At 46.1% G+C, this 21,789-nt stretch overlaps 2 protein-coding genes across 6 annotated transcripts in view; both read left to right on the forward strand.

The window, feature by feature from the left end:
- The first annotated feature begins 416 nt into the window (after positions 1-416).
- LOC102222818 (far upstream element-binding protein 3-like) lies at positions 417-14,815 on the forward strand. 3 transcript variants are annotated; one of them, XM_023343682.1, is made up of 19 exons: positions 417-544; positions 4,880-4,988; positions 5,552-5,585; positions 5,866-5,912; positions 5,984-6,055; positions 6,128-6,185; positions 6,282-6,444; positions 6,518-6,616; positions 6,852-6,953; positions 7,036-7,138; positions 7,383-7,483; positions 7,559-7,697; positions 9,205-9,365; positions 9,457-9,527; positions 10,016-10,095; positions 10,349-10,417; positions 10,548-10,619; positions 10,975-11,072; positions 11,151-11,177. In XM_023343682.1, exons 1-19 carry the CDS (start codon positions 455-457, stop codon positions 11,157-11,159), a joined length of 1,677 nt encoding a protein of 558 aa, XP_023199450.1. In that variant the 5' UTR covers positions 417-454; the 3' UTR covers positions 11,160-11,177. The 3 variants fall into 3 exon arrangements, with proteins under 3 accessions (XP_023199450.1, XP_023199452.1, XP_023199451.1); XM_023343683.1 differs by lacking the exon at positions 10,349-10,417 and having other exon boundaries at positions 418-544; positions 11,151-14,815; XM_023343684.1 differs by lacking the exons at positions 10,349-10,417; positions 10,548-10,619 and having other exon boundaries at positions 11,151-14,815.
- Positions 14,816-17,964: 3,149 nt separating this feature from the next.
- The window catches only part of LOC102236301 (PR domain zinc finger protein 12-like), a 7,000-nt gene continuing 3,175 nt past the window's right edge, over positions 17,965-21,789 (forward strand). For 2 of the 3 annotated variants that reach the window (XM_023343288.1, XM_023343290.1), the window contains exons 1-4: positions 17,965-18,834; positions 19,605-19,670; positions 19,789-19,913; positions 21,066-21,221. In XM_023343288.1, coding sequence (XP_023199056.1) covers positions 18,591-18,834; positions 19,605-19,670; positions 19,789-19,913; positions 21,066-21,221 — 591 coding nt within the window. In that variant the 5' untranslated portion in view covers positions 17,965-18,590. The remainder of the gene's footprint in view (positions 18,835-19,604; positions 19,671-19,788; positions 19,914-21,065; positions 21,222-21,789) is intronic. The other variant, XM_023343289.1, reaches the window with a different exon arrangement.

The raw sequence follows: 21,789 nt of genomic DNA on the forward strand, positions 1-21,789 counted from the left end.
AAAAAAATTGAAAAATATGCAATAGATTTTAAATTTTGGGAAATTTACAGATTATATATATATATATATATATAAACAAGTATTCTCTTAATCATACTTCTTATTTATTTTCACAATAATTACACTCAGATACACTTAAAAATGTATTATGATCACCATATATTTCATTCTATTTTATATTTATTTTTGTTTTCGTCCTCTGATTAATAACTTAGTTTTCCGTTTTTAGTTTATTTTACGTGTGTATTCTGGATTTAGTTGCTGTATTTATACCATAAATTATGTATATATTTAATTTCAGCAGGATATTTAATGAATAACTGAGTGAACAGTGTGCATCCATGTTGACGATCCCAGAGAGCATCTGAAAACGGACTCAGAGTGAGCCCTCTCGCAGCTCTTCCTCTCTCTGCGCAGCTAGCAGCGGCGGCTAATCCGGCTAACGGCGGCGGTGATGGCGGAGCTGGTGCAGGGACAGGCCTCGATGAACCAGCCGGGGCTCAAGTCAGACGGCCTGGTCGATGTTTTACAGAGGGCCCGGCAGGTAACAACTCCTCTGGGGCTTAGCACACACCTGTTCCGGGCGGAGCCGCGTTGTTTGGACCGAGTCGGAGCACTTTTCATGGTGTTTGAGCTGTTGCTGCTCCGAACTTCTGCTCCGTCAACACAAACACACTTAGCATGCTAACTAGCTCAGAAAGGTGCTCGGAGTTGGACTTGAGGCCGGTTGGGTCCGGTTTACCGGGCCTGACACGGTTCCCGAGTTAGTTTGAGGGGAGTTTGTGGAACTGTCAGCGGGAACGGAGCGCAGGGGGAGTCGGGGTGGAAGTGACGGGGGGAGCGGGACTCAAGTTTTGGCCACACGTGTCAGAGAGTCTGCGGGGCAACCTGTTGGTTCCGAGCGGGCAGGAGGAGGGGAAAGCCCGCTCACCGGTGGGCTGCTTCTGGACCCAGCCACCGATTCTGGTCCGGGTAGGGGGTCCAGACCCGGTCGGCAGGACGGAACCCCCTCCCGCACCGCTCCCTGTGCGGGCGGCTGCTTACCGTGAGGTGGGAAGGTAGAAAGTAGGCTGGGTTATGCAACAGCAACAGGGAGGGGAGGGGGGCCTGCTGCTGCACCCACTGACTCACCTGTTCAGGTGGCTCCACACGCCCGGACCGGGACCGGGCTGGGGGGTTTCAGCCGGGGCTCTGTGGAGGTGGGCGAGAAGGTTCTGGAGCTGGAAATGGATCGGAACCACAAAAACAGAACCATAGACTCAAAAAGGATCCAGGCCTGGCAGAGACCAGGAGAACCATAACCGAGCTGGAAAAAGAACCAGAACCTAACAGCAGAACCAGAATTGAGCTGGAACCACAAAAACAGAACCGAATCGGTACCAGAACCAAACGGGAACTAACAGCAGGACCAACCAAACCCAGTCAGAAGTAAAGTTTCTTCTTCTCCTCTTTCCTTCAGAAAGGAACCAGAATCTGATTTATAATCAGAAATAGTTTATTTTTCTCCAGCCAGTCAGGTCTCCATAGAAACAAACGTTTCCAGCGTGTCGTTTTAAAAACCGTCGCTCAGGATTGGTTTCAGAAAAGTTCTCTCCACATCAACAAATCCGTTGATTTAAACATGCCAGTCCCACAGGGGGCAGTGTAGCGCCACACTAACACCTGTCAGCCAATCAGATGGCCTCAAAACAACCACCACTTCCTGTTAGGAATGAAACATGGCGCCCGGAGATTCATCTGTAGGTGGAGCTTCGTTTAGAATATAAAGATAATAAATCCAGATGATGTTGATCTGGAATCGTTTCAAAGCCGATATGTGAATATTAATTAGCTGACCCCATCTTTTCTCACACACAAATACAGAGTTTCTCAAATGTCCAGGTTGGTCAAAGTTTTCATAAATTATAATTTTTAATTATATTAAACTGAAATTTTGTTTGGATGAAAAGCAAAATTCATAAAATATCTTTGTTCTCCCAGATATCAGGTGGACTAAACTATAAAACAATAAATCAGTTTATTAATGGCAGAGTTTCTCCTAGTAAACCTGCTCAGCCGGCGCCGAGGCGTCGGCCATGTTTTTATACTAAAACATGTTAAAGTGACAGAAAATGTAAAAATATTACTGGGTTATTAAATGTTACTGGAAAACATCTCCAGTGAAACAATATTTAAACCACAACTAGTATCAAAAACAACAAATAAAAAAATTAATTAAGATGAATATCAATTATTTTCACTTCTGTTTAATCCAAATTAAGTCAGCGGCTCCATGAGGCCCCCAGGGGCCATAAATGATCATATTAACACAAACCACAGATACATAAATGTAACATTTATTTATTGAGATGAGCAATGCTGCTGAATTTGATTTAATGGTTTCAGCATAAATAGATTAAAATATTTTAAATTGTTTAACATTTAAATATAAGATTTTAAGGAGCTGTTTACTTTGTAAAAGTTCAGACAATATTCATAGTTGGATTATTTTGTTACCATAGCAACAATCTTATGCTGTGAGTTTAATCTTTGACTTTGAGCTGTTTGTTCATAAATACAAATGAATAAACTGTAATTATAACTGATTGTTTTCAGGTTGGCCAGTTAATCTACTCTCTCTCTCCCAGATTAAATCAACCCAGAAGCTGTTAGAGGTGCTGATGGTTTTAGCAGCAAGAGGGGCCCCTAGGTCAGATTCTGCCCCAGGCCTCATGCAGCCTGGGACCGGCCCTGCAGGATGAGTTCAATCTGCTGCACTGAGATTTAATTTAATGCTAATGTGGCTTTAGTAGCTCTAACATTTCTATCTGTTGAGTTTTAATAAGAGCCACAGAAACTGTTTTGGTTGCTCCAGTTTATGGACGAGTTTCTCTGATCTCTGGACTCATTAACTCTGTCTGACTAAATGGACAAAACATCTGATATGGTTTGATGCATCGTAACCGGAAAAATATTACTAAAAAAATATATATACAAACAGCGTGATGCATGACTATGAGGCAAACGTGAAGCTCCTCACTGGCTGAACCTGCATGATGAGGTTAGCGCTGGTTAGTTAACCGCTAATGCGCCAACCAACCAGGACACAGACATGAACTGTACAGGGCAGACAGCGCCACACGCTGGGCAGCTGTTGAGACGGAAACGACCCACATAATTCGTTGTTCACAAATATGAATCATTCTCAGCACTCCATCAACGCTTCACTGGAAGCCACTTCAAGTGATTCCTGCGGTTCATGTAGAGCTAACACAACCAGAGCTAACACAACCAGAGCTAACACAACCAGAGCTAACGCAACCAGAGCTAACACAACCAGAGCTAACACAACCAGAGCTAACACAACCAGAGCTAACGCAACCAGAGCTAACGCAACCAGAGCTAACACAACCAGAGCTAACACAACCAGAGCTAACACAACCAGAGCTAACGCAACCAGAGCTAACGCAACCAGAGCTAACACAGTGGGTTTAAACTACCTTGAGTTCTCAAAAGACACATGATTCCTCACAGGGGGTTGATGTAAATATCCATACAGGTAAGCCTGTGTCCAGTTTGAGTGAAAGGAAGCGCGCGATCCCGCTGAGGTAAACTTCAGAGATCAAGCAGAGGCAACGGGCCGAGGCGCCAGCGGCGTGACTGGCCCACATTCCCGGCTTTAAATGCATCAACTATAAACTTATCCTGTAGGAATAAATTTGTTCCGCCAGTGAAACGCTCAGAGCAACAGAGATGGTTTCAAATTCAAATAAAAATTTATTTATTTTTTTGGGATTATTAATTTTTCTAAAAATAAAAACAAGCAACAAGGCGTCGCCCTGCGGGTTACCTGGAACGGTTTAAAACTTCCAGATCTTCATGTTTATTATCTGAACGTGGAAAATATCAAAAAACAATAAATTACTGGATCAAAACCTTTCCTCTCTGCTGACTGTAATTAGACTGGTTCTGGTTCTGTTGGGTCGCAGCTTCCCACTCAGACCTGTAGTTTTACTGCAGGCACACAGGGGGCGATACGGAGCTGGCGTGTTGGCCGTCTGCTCAGAAAGAGGAAGAGGGTTCCAAGATGTTTTCAAAACCGACAGAAATGTTCCTGATGATACTGATTTGGTTTTTAGTTCTGAGCCAAAAATCACAACAAATTCTTTAAATTAAAAAAATTCTCAATTATTAAATATTTCATAAATTCTGTTTATCATATTTAAAGTTAACTAAATAACTTGAACGTGACTTTTATTATTATAATAATAAACAAACATGGCCGACTGGGCAGCAGCAGACGATATTTAACAGAAAAACTAAAACCGTCTCCGTCGTCCTTCTGACTTCCTGATCCGCCAGGAACGCCGATTCTATGTTTTGGTCACTTCGCTCTCTGATTGGCTACCCGGGGCGATGGTCATGTGACAGCGATGCAGCGTAGGATTATGGGATGTTTAACTGAAGCAGTGAAGGCGGTGCATCTCTGTTAGCCACCAAATATTGGCCAGACCGGCCTAATATCCCAGATCAGGTCTAGATCAGACTCGGCGTACCGAAAGCTGAGTCGCATGAAGAACTGATAAAAAACGTTTTTAAACAAATCTGACATTTTCCAGCTGGATTTCTGCGCTGTGACTCAGACAGGAACGTAATGTTTGCTAGTTATGTTCAGAAAAACTTGTAAAACATACAAATTTAACTTTTTTTTAATTTATCCTTTGTGTTTTCAAGAGTCATTGTGTGCTGAATAAGTACCAACTTGCTAATTTCTCAGTATCTGTTCTTAGAATCAGCTGGTACATAAAGTACCGAGTCTGGAAAACGCTGGCGTTTATGTAAAATCTCCAGGTTTGATACGTTCAACGATGATAAACTGAGTTTTCTCTTTTTGTCTCAGATTGTGGGGAAAATGGGGGGAGAAGCCATGTCCCACCTCAACAGCTCCTCAGGAAGCGTGGAGTCCACGCTCTACTACCCCGGACAGAAGCGACCCGGAGAGGACGGAGGTGAGCCGGACCAGGGAGCGTGCCTCATGTTTGGCCTCCATGATGCTTCTCAAACCTGAGCTCAGCTGTTAGCTGCGCAGCTTCTGAAGACCTTTGGTTCTGAAGTGTTAACGGTTCCAGATTATCGATTAAATCGTGTTTCAACTAAATTGAAACACGATTTAATCCTCCAGACCTGTAGGTGGCGCTAAGCATAGAGTTTGGGAGAAGGCCATATAGCCTCCACATGACGTCTAACACACCGTCTCCCTGACAACGGGGGCTCAAAAGAGTTTAATGTTCCTGTGTGGGCGGGGCTTAGGCTACAGCGAACAGCGGCGCGTCACGGTATAAAGCAAACATCCGCTCTGGTCCGGAACGGGTCCAGACCGGGTCCAAAGAGTAGTTAGCACCGTTAGAATGTTAGCACAGTTTCTGGAGAATGTCTGCAGTGTTCCTCAGTTGTGGGAATTTTAGGTCTGTTCTGTGACCTTTGACCTATCAGAAGCAACCATGTTGTTCCTGTTTGCAGTCAGTGAGACGGATCAGTAGACGTGATCTAACGGTGGTTTCTCTCTCCTCAGTGGGTAACCAGCTCCCAGCCATGGGCCATCAGAGGTAGGAGCAGCTGCTATTGATCACACACACACACACACACCCACACACACACACACACACACACCCACACACACACACACACACACACACACACACACACACACCCACACACACACACACACAGCAGGGATCCCATAATCCTTTGCTCTCAGCTCCATGTTCTGTTTGCTAATAGCGCTCAGTGTGAGCTGAGATCATTATAGATCCATCACCTGTATGTGTGTGTGTGTGTGTGTGTATGTGTGTGTGTGTGTGTGTGTATGTGTGTGTGCGCGCGCAGGGTGATGACAGAGGAGTACAAGGTCCCGGACCGGATGGTGGGCTTCAGTGAGTATCACCCTGAGGTTCTGGTTCTGGTCGGCGGCGGCCCGCTCACCTCTCTGCTTGTTGCTCCTCAGTTATCGGCAGAGGCGGCGAGCAGATCACCAGGATCCAGCTGGAGTCGGGATGTAAGATCCAGATCGCCTCAGGTGAGTCCGGAATCGGCCCAGGACCCGGTTCTGACCCGGTTCTGACCCGCTGATGGCTGCTTTGTGTCTCAGATAGCGGAGGGCTGATGGAGCGGCCGTGTTCACTGACCGGAACTCCAGAGAGCATCGAGTGAGTGTCGGCGGGCTGACCTGGTCCGACCAGAACCGGTTTGTCTGGTTCTGGTTCCTGTGGACCCGGCTCTGTAACGGTTCTGGTTCTGTCCAGGCAGGCGAAGCGGCTGCTGGTCCAGATCGTGGAGCGGTGTCGGAACGGGCCGGGTTTCCATGGTGACGGCGACGGCGGCGCCGCGGTGCAGGAGATGCTGATCCCGGCCAGCAAGGTGGGGCTGGTGATCGGCCGCGGCGGCGACACCATCAAGCAGCTGCAGGTAGGACAAACCGGACCGCCGGGGGACGGGTTCTGCTGAGCCCGCCTTCAGCCTCTGGTTCTGGTTCTGCCAGGAGCGGGCCGGGGTCAAGATGATGATGATCCAGGACGGGCCGCTGCCGACCGGTGCCGACAAGCCGCTCCGCATCTCCGGAGATCCCTACAAAGTCCAGGTACCGGAACCTCTACACTGAGCCGGTTCTGGGTCCGGACCCGGTTCACGGGCCTTACGAGGTGACAGGAGGTCAAAGGTCATTGTTGGAGCAGGTCGATGCAGAAGCTACAGCAGTCATGAATCTGGATGAGTTTAGATTCAGGGTCAGAGGTTCTGTCTGGGTCCAGAACCTTCCTGGTACGAGCGAACATGGAGTCCTCCGTGCTAAACTTGGTTCTGGTTCCGATCCACAGGCGGCCAAGGAGTTGGTTCTGGAGGTGATCCGGGAGAAGGATGGGGAGTTTCGGTCCGGACGCAGCGACTTCGGAGGCAGGCTGGGCGGAACCAATCTGGACGTAAGACCGGCCCCCGGCTCCAGAACACGGACCGGACCGCCATCTCCACGCCTCGCTAACCCCAGGTCCAATCTGTCCACAGGTTCAGGTTCCGAGGTTCGCTGTCGGCATCGTGATTGGCAGGAACGGAGAGATGATCAAGAAGATCCAGAACGACGCCGGGGTCAGAGTTCAGTTCAAAGCAGGTCGGGGAACCGTTGGAAACGGGTCGGGGAACCGTTGGAAACGGGTCTTGAACTGTTCAGTTCTTAATAAAAGCAAACTTCCACTCCAGACCATAATAATAATCAATGTTCCAATAATTGATCCGTTTTTAGTTTTAAAGACAGAAGCTGAGTGTCTGGTTCTGGTTCTGGTTCTCTGTGTTTGATGTTTAACATCCCCCGGCTGAGGGAAGCGGTTCTGACCTTTGACCCTGGCTGTATTCAGATGATGGCATCAGTCCGGAGCGCGTCGCCATGGTGATGGGTCAGCCGGAGCGCTGCCAGCACGCGGTCCACCTCATCAACGAGCTCATCCAGACGGCCCAGGTAAGCCTGGTGAGACCAGAACCGGCGATGTAAGAACCGGGTCAGAACCGCCCCTCATCCCTCCCCTGTGTCCAGGAGCGGGACGGCTTCGGCTCGGCCCTGCGGAGCTCCAGGGTCAGAGGTCGCAGTGACTGGACCATGGGCTCTCCCGGCCCGCTGCAGGAGGTCACCTACACCATCCCAGCTGATAAGTGCGGCCTGGTCATTGGCAAAGGTAGGCGCACAGCCCCCCCGGTCTGAATCGGGTCAGAACCGGGAACAAACTCTGACAGCCACAGAGAGGAAAAACATTAACCATTCAGTGTGTGGGGCGCTGTGGTGGCGCAGGGGCAAAGCACGGCCCACGTATTGAGGCCTTGCTCCCCGTGGCGGTGGTCGCGGGTTCGAGTCCCGGCCTGGTGACATTTGCCACACGTCTTCCCCCTCTGATCGCCCTGTTTCCTGTCAAACTACTTTCAAATAAAGGCCACTAGAGCCAATAAAACCTGTAACAAAACTTTAAAAAAAACATGCAGTGTGTGTGTGTGTGCAGTGTGTGTGTGTGTGCAGTGTGTGTGTGTGTGTGCAGTGTGTGTGTATGCAGTGTGTGTGTATGCAGTGTGTGTGTGTGCAGTGTGTGTGTGTGCAGTGTGTGTGTATGCAGTGTGTGTGTGTGTGCAGTGTGTGTGTATGCAGTGTGTGTGTGTGTGCAGTGTGTGTGTGTGTGTGCAGTGTGTGTGTATGCAGTGTGTGTGTGTATGCAGTGTGTGTGTGTATGCAGTGTGTGTGTGTGTATGCAGTGTGTGTGTGTATGCAGTGTGTGTGTGTATGCAGTGTGTGTGTGTATGCAGTGTGTGTGTGTGTATGCAGTGTGTGTGTGTGTGTATGCAGTGTGTGTGTGTATGCAGTGTGTGTGCAGTAACCAGCAGCCACATGGTGACATTCATTTCTCTGTGTGGCTTTTATTTTGGAAGCTGCGGCTCGACCGTCTGAACCTACACACACACACACACACACACACACACACATTCTGCGTTCATATTCCATGTTTTTTTTCTACTCTGAAATAAATGGAGCTGAACTCTGAGACCCAGGAGGAGAAAAGATATTGATTATTTTAGTGATCAATTATTCTGACATCATTTCATTCTGCAGATTTTTCATTTATGAAAAGTTATAAATAAAAGACACAATTACACTAATAATTGACTTCCTGATTTAAATCATTTTATTGATTTATTGCCTGCCGATCAATAACTGGATTCCTTTAGTGGACGATCGAGAGGAGCTCAGTTATTGATTATCTGATCATTAATTGGATTGAAAGAATCTAAAACTGAAGAAATCTGGGAGATTTCCAGGTTTACCTGTAAAATGTTTCTCTATTTTCTTCAGTTTTGGTTTAATTTCTTTCAGCCGATCCTTTTTTAGTTTCCTCCAGATATTGATTATTGATTACTGAAGCAGTGAGCGGTAATCGACTGATCAAAGTTTTTTAATTTAGAAAAACCAGAAAATGTTTCAGTGATCCGTCAGATCTCCAGTCAGAACCAACAGAACCAGAGGCAGGTTATGATATGAGGAGCTCCTGGTTCTGATGGGTCCACACAAACCCAGTCAGAACCAGGAGCTCCTCATGAGTCCAGCTGCTCTGGTTCTGCTCCTGGTAGAGTTTTTGGCTCAAGTCCAAGTCCAGGTCCAGGTTCTGGTGAACAGGAAGTGACGTGTGCTCCTCCCTCCAGGCGGTGAAACCATCAAGAGCATCAACCAGCAGTCCGGGGCCCATGTGGAGCTGCAGAGGAACCCGCCGCCCTCCACCGACCCCAACACCCGGGTCTTCACCATCCGCGGCTCCGCCCAGCAGATGGAGGTCGCCCGCCAGCTCATCGACGACAAGATCGGGGTGAGCCGCCGGAACGCGCCAAGCTGGGGGTCCGGCCCGGGTTCTGGTCCGGCCCGGTCCGCGCTCACGCTTCCGTCTCGTCTCCCTGCAGGGATCGGGGATCATGAGCAACGGAGGATTCGGCTTCGGCCCCTTCACCCAGGGCCCTGCTGCCCACCACAAGTAAGGACCTCTGACCTCTGACCTGTTCACTGCCTCCCAGCCAATCAGAGGCTCCATCTTCAGGTGTAAACAGGAAGTGAGGAGCTGAATGTCGTGGATCGGTCCAGAGCGTTTCCTGATGGTTGTTTACAAAACAGAAAAATAAAAATTAACACATTTTCCAACAACAATCAAAATACAAACTGTTAGAAACACTGCTAGATCCTCCTCTGTAGATCTAAGGATCATCCTCTGTAGATCTAAGGATCATCCTCTGTAGATCTAAGGATCATCCTCTGTAGATCTATAGATCTATCAATCTACTGGTTTTGGATCAAACAGCTCAAAATCTGCTGTTTCACCACCAGTCAGAAATCCCAACTTGTTTCAGATTACAGTCAGATAATCTGATCTATTTCAGATTATTGATTAGATTTTCGGCTAAGTGTGATCTGACGACGTGATTGGTCGGTTGTAAGCAGGTGTTCATCAGGTGTTTGTGTCTGCAGCAGCGGCCAGCCGTTTGTGACCGGTGTTTGGGGGAACACCTACCAGACCAGCTGGCAGAACCCGGGACAGCAGGACCCAGGTGGGACCACACACACACACACACACACACACCCCACATCCACAGCTCTGGCTGCAGCTGCCTCCTCCTGCCTGGGTTAGTCGTGAGTTTAGAGAAGCACCAGGTTGGTGGTCAGAAGCTCAGAGCTGCTGGTTTGCAGTTCAGCGGCTGAAGCTGTGTGTGTTTGTGTGTGTGTGTAGGTCACAGTTTGGTTGTGTGTGTTTGTGTGTGTGTGTAGGTCACAGTTTGGTTGTGTGTGTTTGTGTGTGTGTAGGTCACAGTTTGGCTCAGACAGGACAGATGGACTACTCCAAAGCATGGGAGCAGTACTATAAGAAGCTAGGCAAGTGCACACACAGACACACACACACGGATACTGTGCAGCCTTCTGAGGGAAGGGAGAGTTCACCCGGCAGGAAGCGGCTGCTGGACGGCCAGAGGCTGACGGTGTGTGTGGGTGTGTGTGTGTGCAGGTCAGCAGAACCAGCCTCAGAACATGATGACGGACTACAGCAAGGCCTGGGAGGACTACTACAAGAAACAGAGTACGACTGCATGAACGCTCACTTGTTGCTCACTGTAGAGTCCAGTTCTGATCCGGTACGGCCCACTTCCCTCCACCTGACATGTGAAACCGTGGCAGCTGCCGTCAGGGAAGGTCACGTTAAACAGAACCAGACACACAATCAATTAGGATGGAGGTCCGACGCTAACACGGCGTTCTGTCCCCATGGAACCCGCTAACTCTGGGGTCCGCTAACTTGGGCTATGCTAACTCTGGGGCCCGCTAACTCTGGGCTATGCTAACTCTGCTCTACAATAACTCTGGGCTACGCTAACTTGGGCTACACTGTAACATGAGCGGTTCTTGGTGTCATGGTGGTCTTGTTGTTGTTGCAGGTCAGTCGTCTCAGCAGAGTTCGGTGCCAGACTACACTGCAGTGTTAGCAGAATACTACAGACAGCAGCCCTACCTGTGGAACCCCGCCCAGATCCAGGTAACACCGGAGGCTCCGCCCTCCTCCGCCGGGCCGCGGTGAACCCGCTGAACCACCGTGTCGTCTTGTTTCCGCCAGGATCACTAGAGGCTCCTTCGTCTCGGGCTCCAGGCGTCGGACGGTCGTTGACAGCAACCAAAACGGGGTTTCCAAGCAACGCTCTGCCGCTTCTTTCTTCCTTTTTGTAGAGAAAAACTAAGGATTAACTGAAAAATCACAAACTCTTTTCTTTCTGTTTTTTAACCTTACAGAGTTGATATTTTGTCAGGCAGATTTTTTTGGACTAGCCTCTGGTCTCCACAGCATAGACCTGATTTTCTTTTTTTTTTTTTTTTATCAAACTTGAACTTAAAGATCTATCAGTGTGGCTTTGAACAAAAACAAATCCAGTATAATCTATATTTTGTCTAGTTTTATTTTTCTGATAAACGGTAAAAGGCTTAGCAGTCTTGAGTAAGAAAATCAGATATATTATTTTGTTCATGATAATGTTTTAAAGCATGCGTCAGATTGTGTGTTGACTCTCAGTTATCTTTTTTATTTTGGCATAGAAATATTTTAATAGCGTTGGATGGAAATGTGATGTTTTACCGTCAGAGATAAAACTGTATTTTGTACTAAATTTTTGCTCGCTGGGTCTTTCTACTCACCTGATTTCACCTGTTTGGTCGCCATCTTGGAGGTGCAATGACACGATTGTTTTCTTTGGTTTGATGATTCTTCTTCCTGTTTATCGATAGTGAACTCTCTAGGTTTTATTATGTAACGATGAAACAAGTGGCGATCATATTGTTGTCTAAAGCCAGATCTCTCTGTGGTCGAAGACGTTTCCTGGCAGGAAAGAACCTCAGCAGTTCAGCACCACTTTTTATAAAAACAGGAGGATATTCCTTGTTTTCTTCCACAGTGAAACTGAATTATTGCTGTTAGTTCTGCTTAGTTTGTGTGGAGAAACGTTGAAGCTGGTCAGTGTTACCTCAGCGGATGTTTGCTGAATGAATGTGTTTAGGTGAATGTAGCTGAGTGGATGTGGGAGACGAATGGACGCTCACGTTCTATCAAAAAGTCCTAAACCAAGTAATCAGGTGAGCCTGATGGTTTAACATGTGAACACTGTTTTGCCTTGACAAAATTTAAAAGAGCTGACAGAATAAAAAGCTATTGATCTTTGACATTTACTGATATTCTTTTTCAACTTGCTAACAAACTGCCAAACGTGGAGCGCTCTATGCACAACTTTGCTTTTTGTTTGAACCAACGAAGCTCGGTAAATCTGGCCTGCCATGCGTGAAATGTTCATGTTTTCCTCCCAAATATGCAAATGCAACATTTAAGTTAACGGGAACTGAAGTAACAGCAGACGGCTCTTTTCTAACCAGCAAACTTAACGTCCCTTTATTGGCTTTGACTATTTCTCTCCAGTAACATTTTAACAGACATTAAGAAATTAAACAATCATTAAAGTTAACCCTCTACTTACTTTCAGCAAAGAAATAATGTGAATATTCTGCAATGGAAATAAAAATAAATGTAAAATATCTGTTAAACTTGCTGATATTTTAACTTCCTGACAGAAGCTGAGCTTCATCTGCATAATCTTTAAACAAAATATTTAGATGTAAACCGTCAGATTTTTATCTCTGTTCTCAATATGCAGGTTTATGCTAACCTGTGATGTCATCAGCTCACAGGTTAAAGGTCAGCTCTGACTTTACAGTTAACATCAGAAATAGATTTTAAACTCAAAAAAATCAAACTAGATTAAATCTTGTTAAACTACAGGAGAAAAATGATGACTTTTCTAAATCCAGTTGTGAATTTAATAAAATAATAAAGTGAGAAACAAGCAGCAGCAGTCGGACTATCAGCATTTTAATATTTACTACGTTTCATTTTTAACATCCTAACTGTTGTTTCAGTGTGAACAAAAACTTAAATACTGAGTAATTTAACCCCAAACCAAGCTAGCTTAGCTTCATGCTAAGCTCAGACTCATCGTCATCCTCCACACTAACCCTGCATATGTACGCTCATTAAAATTTAAACATCTTACCCAGGTTGCATATCTTTGACATAATTAGTGTTGATTTTCCAACTAACTGTAAAAATGGGTCCAGATTTCAGTTCTGATGTTTCATTTTTAAACCGAGGAGTTAGCATAAGGAAGAACTCGTCTGTGGATTTGAAATTAATAAGCTACTAAAGATTTTTTCAATATTGCTAGGAAAACGGACAAAACCAGTAATTAAATGGCTCCAAAGAAACGGCTGGTGTAAATGGTTAAATATTAAATATTAACTCCAAAATGATCCGTTTTAATTGATGAGCTGCCAAACCTGCTTTGAGTTCAACATTTTCCTGCCTGGTTTAACAATAATTTAGCTGAAAGTGGTTTAGCTTAGCTACCAGAAGCCGTTAGCTTAGCTTCCTGAAGACATTAGCTTAACATTATGTGTATCCGAGCGGTGCTGATTTATGCTTTATCTGTGTGTGTGTGTGTGTGTGTGTGTGTGTGTGTGTGTGTGTGTGTGTGTGTGTGTGTGTGTGTGTGGTTATTAAGGGTTGGTAATGTTCCTCAAAAAGTAGTTCTGTTGTTTTCAAACTTGCACAAATGTAAATATATTTTTGGCTTTTCTTATTGAAATTCAGCTAATTTACTGTTTAAGCTTATTTGATGCAAATTTGGTAAAATTTAAAGACTTGTTCATTTTATTTTTTAAGAGATGTCAGTCCTGAAGTTTTTAGTTTTGTCTATTTTTTGAAATCTTTGTTTCGATTTTTCTACAAGTTTAATTCCATCTGTTGCAGTATTTCAGGTTCGTTAGCCAACATGTCCTGTTAGCTGCAGGTTTGGTCCTCAGATTATTAGCGAGCTGCAGTTTGCTGGGTTTGTTCGGTAGCCATGTCTGCGCGGCCAGCCGGCGGCGGCGGCGGCGGCGGCTCTGTTAGCGTCGGACCACAGAGAGGTTTGTCTTGTTTCCGGAGATCTGGCTGTTATTGAATCAATGGTTCTGCTTTCTGTGTGATGATGATGATGATAAAGACAATAATAATGAGTTCTCCTCTTCAGGGGTTTATTTAAATCGTATAAATATTCAGTTTGTCGATGAGACGCTTTGGTTTGTGTACATTTCCTCTGGCGGTGCTCTCCACTTAAAATGGTTTGTTTCTGTTCTACTGTTTAATTCACATGTTGTGTTTAACCGATCTGCGAGTGTGTGTGTGTGTGTGTGTGTGTGTGTGTGTGTGTGTGTGTGTGTGTGTGTGTGTGTGTGTGTGTGTGTGTGTGTGTTTCCTCAAGACTGCTAGGTGAACTGCCTCCTGCTCTGACCCCCCGGAGCGCCGCCCGTCCCGGCGCCGGTTTGGTTCCGACCCGCCTGTAATTGGGCCAGAGATTAGCTGAAGCTCCGCCCCTTTATGGCAGGGCGGCTCCGGGTCGGGCGGCGCCGCATTGTTAAAACAGCTGGAGTGGATTCATGCCAGGTGTCCGGTTCTGGTTCCGACAGCTGCGACCAGAACCGGAGCTGCGCGCACCGGCCCACTTCAGCGTCCGGCTTCCTGATGGGAGTCGGGTTCTGGAGGGCAGCTTCTGGTTTCATGGTTTCTGTTCTTTTTCTAATGGACAGACGTCCGACTGTAACCTGCAGATTTTTCTATTAGATTCTATTGACAGACAGAACCGGGCCGCGGGCTGCTGTTAATCTGAGGGCTAATAAACCGGATCCTTGTTTCTGAGTGAAAAAGTCTCTGTGGGATTTTTATGGTTTCAGGACAAACTGAGGAGCTGGAACATCTGGAGCGTTTTGTTCCTGATGTTTTACACCACATAGATCTAGATCTATAGATCCGCATTCGTTCATTTTTAATGTTCATTTCTCTCCTGGCAGCCAAACTTTGTTTCTGACATTTTTAAAACTGAAGACGTTTTTCTGGCTTCATTTTACTGTAAACCATAAAAAAAGCTTCTGAAATCAAAACCTGTTAAAATTTAAGCAGCTAATTTTTGTTCTTAAATATGAATAAAAACATTAAAATGAAGGAAAAACCTCTTCAGCTCTGGACGTCACATCTTCAACTTGGGTCAGATTTGGTTTTATGAAAATTATGGATGAAATTCTGCTTGGCTCCAATCAGCGAACCAAACTTGTGTGTTTTGGGTCAGAACCGGCCCGCGGCCCGCCGCTTGAGCCCCGCCGGCCGGAGGTCGGTGTCCTGACATGAACACGGTTCTGATCATTTATTCATGCTCCCTGAGCGGCGCAGATGGTTCTGGTCGGGCTAACGGCGTGATGTCATCGGGTCGCTAAAACGTTCCTGTAATCACCGCCGAGCGGCCCGGGGGCCCGCGGGCCGCCGGGGGCCGCTGGGGCTCCCAGGAAGGACTCGCCGTGGAAACGGATATTTACAGGAACATGAACGAGGAAGTTCTGAAGAATCTGGACCGGTTCCAGACGGGGCCCAGAACCCTGCAGAACCGAAGAGGAAAAGGAAACGGTTCCTGATGAAACCGGTTAAATTCGGGAATAATAATTATTATTATGATTATTGCTGTAGTTCTGGTTCCGGTCCGCAGTTCTGGTTCCGGTCCGCAGTTCTGGTCCCTCCAACTGAAACTGATTGTGATGAATTTATTAATCAGAACCAAAGTTGTGAAGGTTCTGGTCCGGTTCTGGATGTTTTCATGATGGACTGAAGCTCTTCATGTAGCGACGGAACCGGCCGGTTCTGTTTGTGGTTTCAGAGTTCTGGTTGGACCCAGGGGTCCGGTTCGGCTAATGCATGCAGCTCTGCGGTCATAAAGTACCGGAAGGAGTTCGGTAAGTACCGATGAAGCGGAGACCTGATTAAACATTAACGTGATGGGGATCTGGACCCGGTCCAAATGTTTTCCCTGAAGGGGCCCGGCGGGGCCGCGCCGGTTCTGACCCAAATGTTCTGTCTGAGATTATACTGAAGATTTACCCCGAACCGTCTGGATCAGAACCAAGGATTGGACCTGGAGGGATTCCTCCAGAACTTCAGTTTGAGACGACCGGAACCAGAACCGGATTCCTGGTTCAAACTGAAGTCCAGGTCCAGTCGGAACCGGGCGGGTTGATCAGCTCAGCCGAATCGGGTTTATGAGCTTTGAGAAACGAATCTTTGATTTCTCTCCTGAATTTGTCCCGCCAGACGGAACCGAACCGGAACCTGGAATCTGAGGTGAAAACGGAAACAGGTTTTGATTTTTCTGTTTATGACTTTTATATTTTATCATTTTTATATTTTATCATTTTTATATTTTATCATTTTTATATTTTTAATTTTAAATTTTCTCTCTCTGCTGATCGATGAAGTTTTCCTGGTTCTGGTTTTCGGGGTTTCGGTTCCAGCAGAACATTTCGGAACCGCGAAGTTTTCCTGAATGTCCTGAAGGTCATCGGACCAGAGGCCGAACCAGAACAGGTTCGGAAACATTTCTGGAGAAAAGCAGGCCGATGTTTGGGTCATAGAACCTCAGCAGAACTTTTTCCAAATGAGATTTAATTGTTTTTTTTTTTTAAAAGCGGGATGTGGGAAACCGTCCGGAACCGAGGACTCTGGGTCCGGCTCTGATGTTCTGGTCTTAGTTTAGTTCTGCTGGTTCCGGAGAGAAGCTGAAGCTCTGGACCGAACCCTCCTCCTCCCCTTGGTCGGGAGGAAGGTGGGTTCGGTTCGGTTCGGTTCGGTTCGGTTCGGCTGGTGCAGCTGACTGATGATCATTAAAAGGTTTTTAAAGCGGATTATTAGCGGCGCGCGCTGCGTCTGTCCGCCGCATGAATACTAATGAGGCTCTGCGCCACTTAATCACGTTAGCGGAACAATATTATTGCGCCATTTGGGCTGATTCCCAGCCCCCCCCCCCCCCCCCCCCCCCCCCCGTGTCTGTGCGCGTGCCAGTCACCTGCCGCCCCCTCCGCCTCTGACTTCCCGGCGTCTTTTCGGGCTGAAGTGGCTCGTTGTTGCGGCGGCGCGGAGCTTTTTGTTGGGAAGCTCATTAAAGCGGGTCCATGCGGCCCAGACGCGCCTCTCCATTAACGAACCGAAACGCCCGGATCCGCGTGCGTGGAGCCCCGCTCTGCGCCACGCAAAGAAAGGAGGGAGAGAAAGGAGGACGCAACCTTTCTCTCTCCTACGAATTGAAAAAACATTTGCAAATCTGCTTTTATTCCCGGATTTTCTCCCCTTTCTCTCCTCTCAGACTCCCAGGACAAAAGCGCCCGGTCCGGCCCGGTCCGGCCCGTTCGACTTGGTTCGGCCCGCGGCCGGCGGGGCGGAACCGGGGCCGACGCCGGGAGAGGATCCGAGAAACCGGGCTGCAGGGCTCGGTGACCCCCGGAGCTCCGGGAGGAAAATTCATGATGTTGAAATTATGTTTTATTTTATTTGTAGGAACTTTTTAAGTTTATATTTATTTTATTTACTGGGATAAAATATTTAACTGTGGGATTATAAAGGATTATTCTGAGTTTTTATTTTGTTTGTTTCGCCAGAAATTCAATAAATTTGAAATATAAATGAAATATATATTTATTTATAATATATATATGTGTCGATGTATTTAAAAAATAAAAACTCGCAGACAAAATAAAACTACCGAGTCTCAAACATCAACAGGTTTCTGGATCCGGTCCGTTCAGGTTCGGTTCGGATTTATTTCAGGTTTCATTTAAAATTTGATTCTATTCAACATCCAGCTTGTTTCAACGACAGGCGACAGTAATGTGTGAGAGAGTGTGTGTCGGTGTGTGTGTGTGTCGGTGTGTGTGTGAGAGAGAGAGAGTGTGTGTGTGTGTGTGTGTGAGAGAGTGTGTGTCGGTGTGTGTGTGTGTCGGTGTGTGTGTGAGAGAGAGTGTGTGTGTGTGTGTGTGTGTGTGTGTGTGAGAGAGAGAGAGTGTGTGTGTGTGTGTGTTCGGGGGGGTAATAAATGTTTAAAAGCTCATAAATACAGATCAGAGTGAAAGCGGGAATAATTAATGCCGGTGTCGGGAGGAGGAGGAGGATGATGAAGAGCAGCTGTTTCTCTGTAATCTGGCCTCTAATCTCATGTTCTGCTCCGTCACTCAGCCTGGATTCCAGCGCTGCTGGTTCCGGGAGGTTCGGCGGCTCCATTTTCTGAAGCCCAGAGCATGACGGAGCCTCCCCCGGCGGGCCGGTGACCCCCGGTCAGTGCTGCGTGTTTGGGTTGTGTGTACCTGCTGGTCTGGGTCAGATCGGCTCTTTCCGTCCTAATTGAGCGTGAGACCGCAGCGGAGCCAATAACAGGCCTCCTGCTCTTCCTCCTCCTCTTCCTCAGCGGCTCCGGTATAAAGGCCCCCCCACTCTCCCTCAGCTCGGTTTTCCTGCAGAACCTCTCGACTCCTGCCAGCGCCTCCCGGGCTGCAAGCGGCTGGATCTTCTTCACCGGTGAATCCAGACCGGGAGCTTCCGCCCAACTTCCGCTCCGCCGCCCCGGTCCTCCTGTCCCCCGCCGCCCCGGTCCTCCTGTCCCCCGCCGCCATGGGCTCCGTGCTGCCCGCCGGTTCCTCTCTGGCCCTGAAGCCGCAGCAGCCGCTCTCCCTGGCGGACATCATCACCTCGGACATCCTGCACAGCTTCCTGTACGGCCGCTGGAGGCACGTGCTGGGCGAGCAGCCGCCGCACGCGCAGCAACATCACCTGCAGCACGAGGAGCGAACCGGGCCGAGCGCGAGCCCCAGGACCGCCTTCACGGCCGAGGTGCTGGCCCAGTCCTTCTCCGGAGGTGAGATCAAAATAATAATAATAATAATAATAATAATAATAATAATAATAATAATAATAATAATAATAATAAAGTTAAAACACGGAATCATCGCGTTAATTCATATTTTAGGGACTTTAGATGAAAACGTGATTCCGTTTTTATTCCGTTTTTATTTGGATTTATTTTTAAACAGAATTTGATCTGAAATAGAAAAACGAAGGAAAATATTTTCTGCTCAAAGTTCCGATCCATTAATTTGATCAGTTATTGAAACTTTTCTGAACATGAAGATGATTTTTCCAGCGGATCTTCTCTGATTTCTGATTCTTTTTTTTTTTCATTTTATGGTTTGATTCGTTTTTGTTTTTTGTAAATTTCGTTAGAAATAATTAAGAAGAAAAATTTTAACTTTTGTTTTGTCATTTTTATCTTTTTCTGTCATTTTGACGGAATTATTTCTGTTTCTGTTTCAGGAGTTCAAAGGCGGTTCGGGATCAACCCGCCGCTCCGGTTCCGGTTCCGTTCTTCTTTTCTCGAATTTAAATGTTTTTTCTGTTTCTGCTGGTTTGGCGGACCGGACCGAACCGAACCGAACCCTGACATCCACAGAAGCCGAACTTTTCTTACAGTTTTTTCTTGCTTTTTCCAGTTATTGTCATTTGGTTCCGATCCTCGGAACTGGGTCGGGGTTCGGCGAGCAGCGGGAGGTTCTGGTGCCGCTGAGCCAGAGCCGAACCTGGTTCTGTTCGGAAAGAATCTGAGCTAAGTGAAGTTCTGTTTGTGTTCAGAGGTCCAGAAGCTGTCCAGCCTGGTTCTGCCCAGCGAGGTCATCATCGCGCAGAGTTCGGTTCCGGGTAAGCAGAACCTTTACGGAATATTTTATGTTTCTGTGAAACTAAGCAGAGATAATATTACACGCTGTAGAGGTTCGGTCCGGTCCGGTCCGGCTGATTGGACCTCTCTGTGCTGCAGGAGAAGGACTCGGGATTTTCTCCAAGACCTGGATCAAAGCCGGAACCGAAATGGGTCCATTTACCGGCCGCCTGGTCTCACCGGAACACGTGGACCTGTACAAGAACAACAACCTGATGTGGGAGGTGAGGCCCGGCCCGGTTCGGTCCGGTTGTGCCCGGTTTGGGTTGGTCCGGCCCGGTTCGGTTCCGTCCGGTTCGGTTCGGTCCGGCCCGTCATACACACCTTAACCTCCGGTTGTGTTCGCGGATTTCAGGCTTTTCGGAACATCTAAACACTTCCAGCAGAACCAGTCAGAACCGAATCAGAACCAGTCAGAACCGAATCAGAACCAGTCAGAACCGAATCAGCTCCGGAAAGATTCTTTAAATGAGCCGAACCTTCAGCGGTTCTTCCCGCTGCAGCAGCGATCGGAACCGGTTCTGGACTTCCATCACATCAAAATATAAAAATATCAGTTAAACAAACCAACGGTGTGAAATTTATTTCTGTTTTATTTTCTAAACATAAATAATAATAAATATAACATTTAATTTTTACAGGAGCCGAAAAACACAAAGAATCAGCAACAAAATTTATAACTTTATATTTTATTCGATTAAACATTAAAAACTTGTTTGACTGTCGGATCAAAATTCTGCAGAAAATATTACAGAAAAAATAAAAGAAAATTTTACTGATTTTGTTTTACAAACATTTCAGAAAGAAAATCTTTGCACATTTTATACTAAAAGAAAAACTTTTGACATTTTTAATTTTTATTAATTTCTCTGCAGTCAGAAAATCTTGAACATTTTTTCAGCCACGTTAAATAAATAAAGTGATTTTAATGAAACTGGTTCGTTTTATTAAAGATAAATATCTTTAATAAAATCATTATTTAAATAATGAGTTAAATTCAACATGAGCGACTTTCTCACTGCCGACCCAGGGTTCTACAAACCGCTGCCGAACCTTCAGAACCGACGACTTGGTTAAGTTTAGGGCAAAAACCCGCGCGTGACATGTTGACACGAAACGGAGCCATGGAGTCAACATGTGACGGACCGACCGGAACATGACGAGCTGGGAGTGAGAATGGGCCGGGTTCTCCAGATCTTACCGCTAAAAATATTTCTCTAAAACCAAACATCGTCTGGAACTCGAACCAATCGGTTTCTGATCGGTTTCTGATCGGCTTCTGATCGGCTTCTGATCGGTTTCTGATCAATTTCTGATCGGCTTCTGATCGGTTTCTGATCGGTTTCTGATCGGTTTCGGGTCGGTTTGGTCTCCAGGTGTTCAATGAAGACGGGTCGGTCCGGTTCTTCGTGGATGCCAGCCAGGAGGACCAGCGCAGCTGGATGACGTACATCAAATGCGCCCGGAACGAGCAGGAACAGAACCTGGAGGTGGTTCAGGTCGGCAGCAGCGTTTTCTACAAGGCGGTGGAGGTCAGAAAATATCGATCACTGATTATTGGCTGCAGTTCCAATAAACATGGAAAATAACAGTTTAAAGTTATTCAGACTTTAAACTGAAACACAAAATAATTTTGAGTTTTTTTTCCTTTTAGAGCCAAAAGATTATTAAAGAAATAATAATTATGAAAAATGTTTTTCTGTTTGGAATTAAAAAAATAATATTATAAAAAATAATCTTTCTGAATGTAAATCTATAAATATGGCATCTTTAATTTCTTTTCATTTTTGATTTGTTTCATCTGTGAAAACAGTTATTGAATTAAATTTCAATAATTCAGGTTTAATATGTTGGTGATTTTTGGTTTTTGTAAAGACGCAAATTTACTAAATCAAGCGATTTAATAACGAAACTGGAAAATTAAAACATGAGCAAAAACCTGCGAATGTAAGGAATAAATAATAACATTATTACTAATAATAATATCAATATTATTGATATCTAATAATATAACAATATAATAGAAATATCCTTTATTATCCCTCAGTGGACAAATTCAGGTGCAATGGCAAATTTTCACTAAGATAGAAAAATAATAAT

This window comes from Xiphophorus maculatus, chromosome 12 (genome assembly GCF_002775205.1).
Source record: "Xiphophorus maculatus strain JP 163 A chromosome 12, X_maculatus-5.0-male, whole genome shotgun sequence".
NCBI classification, from domain to species: domain Eukaryota; kingdom Metazoa; phylum Chordata; class Actinopteri; order Cyprinodontiformes; family Poeciliidae; genus Xiphophorus; species Xiphophorus maculatus.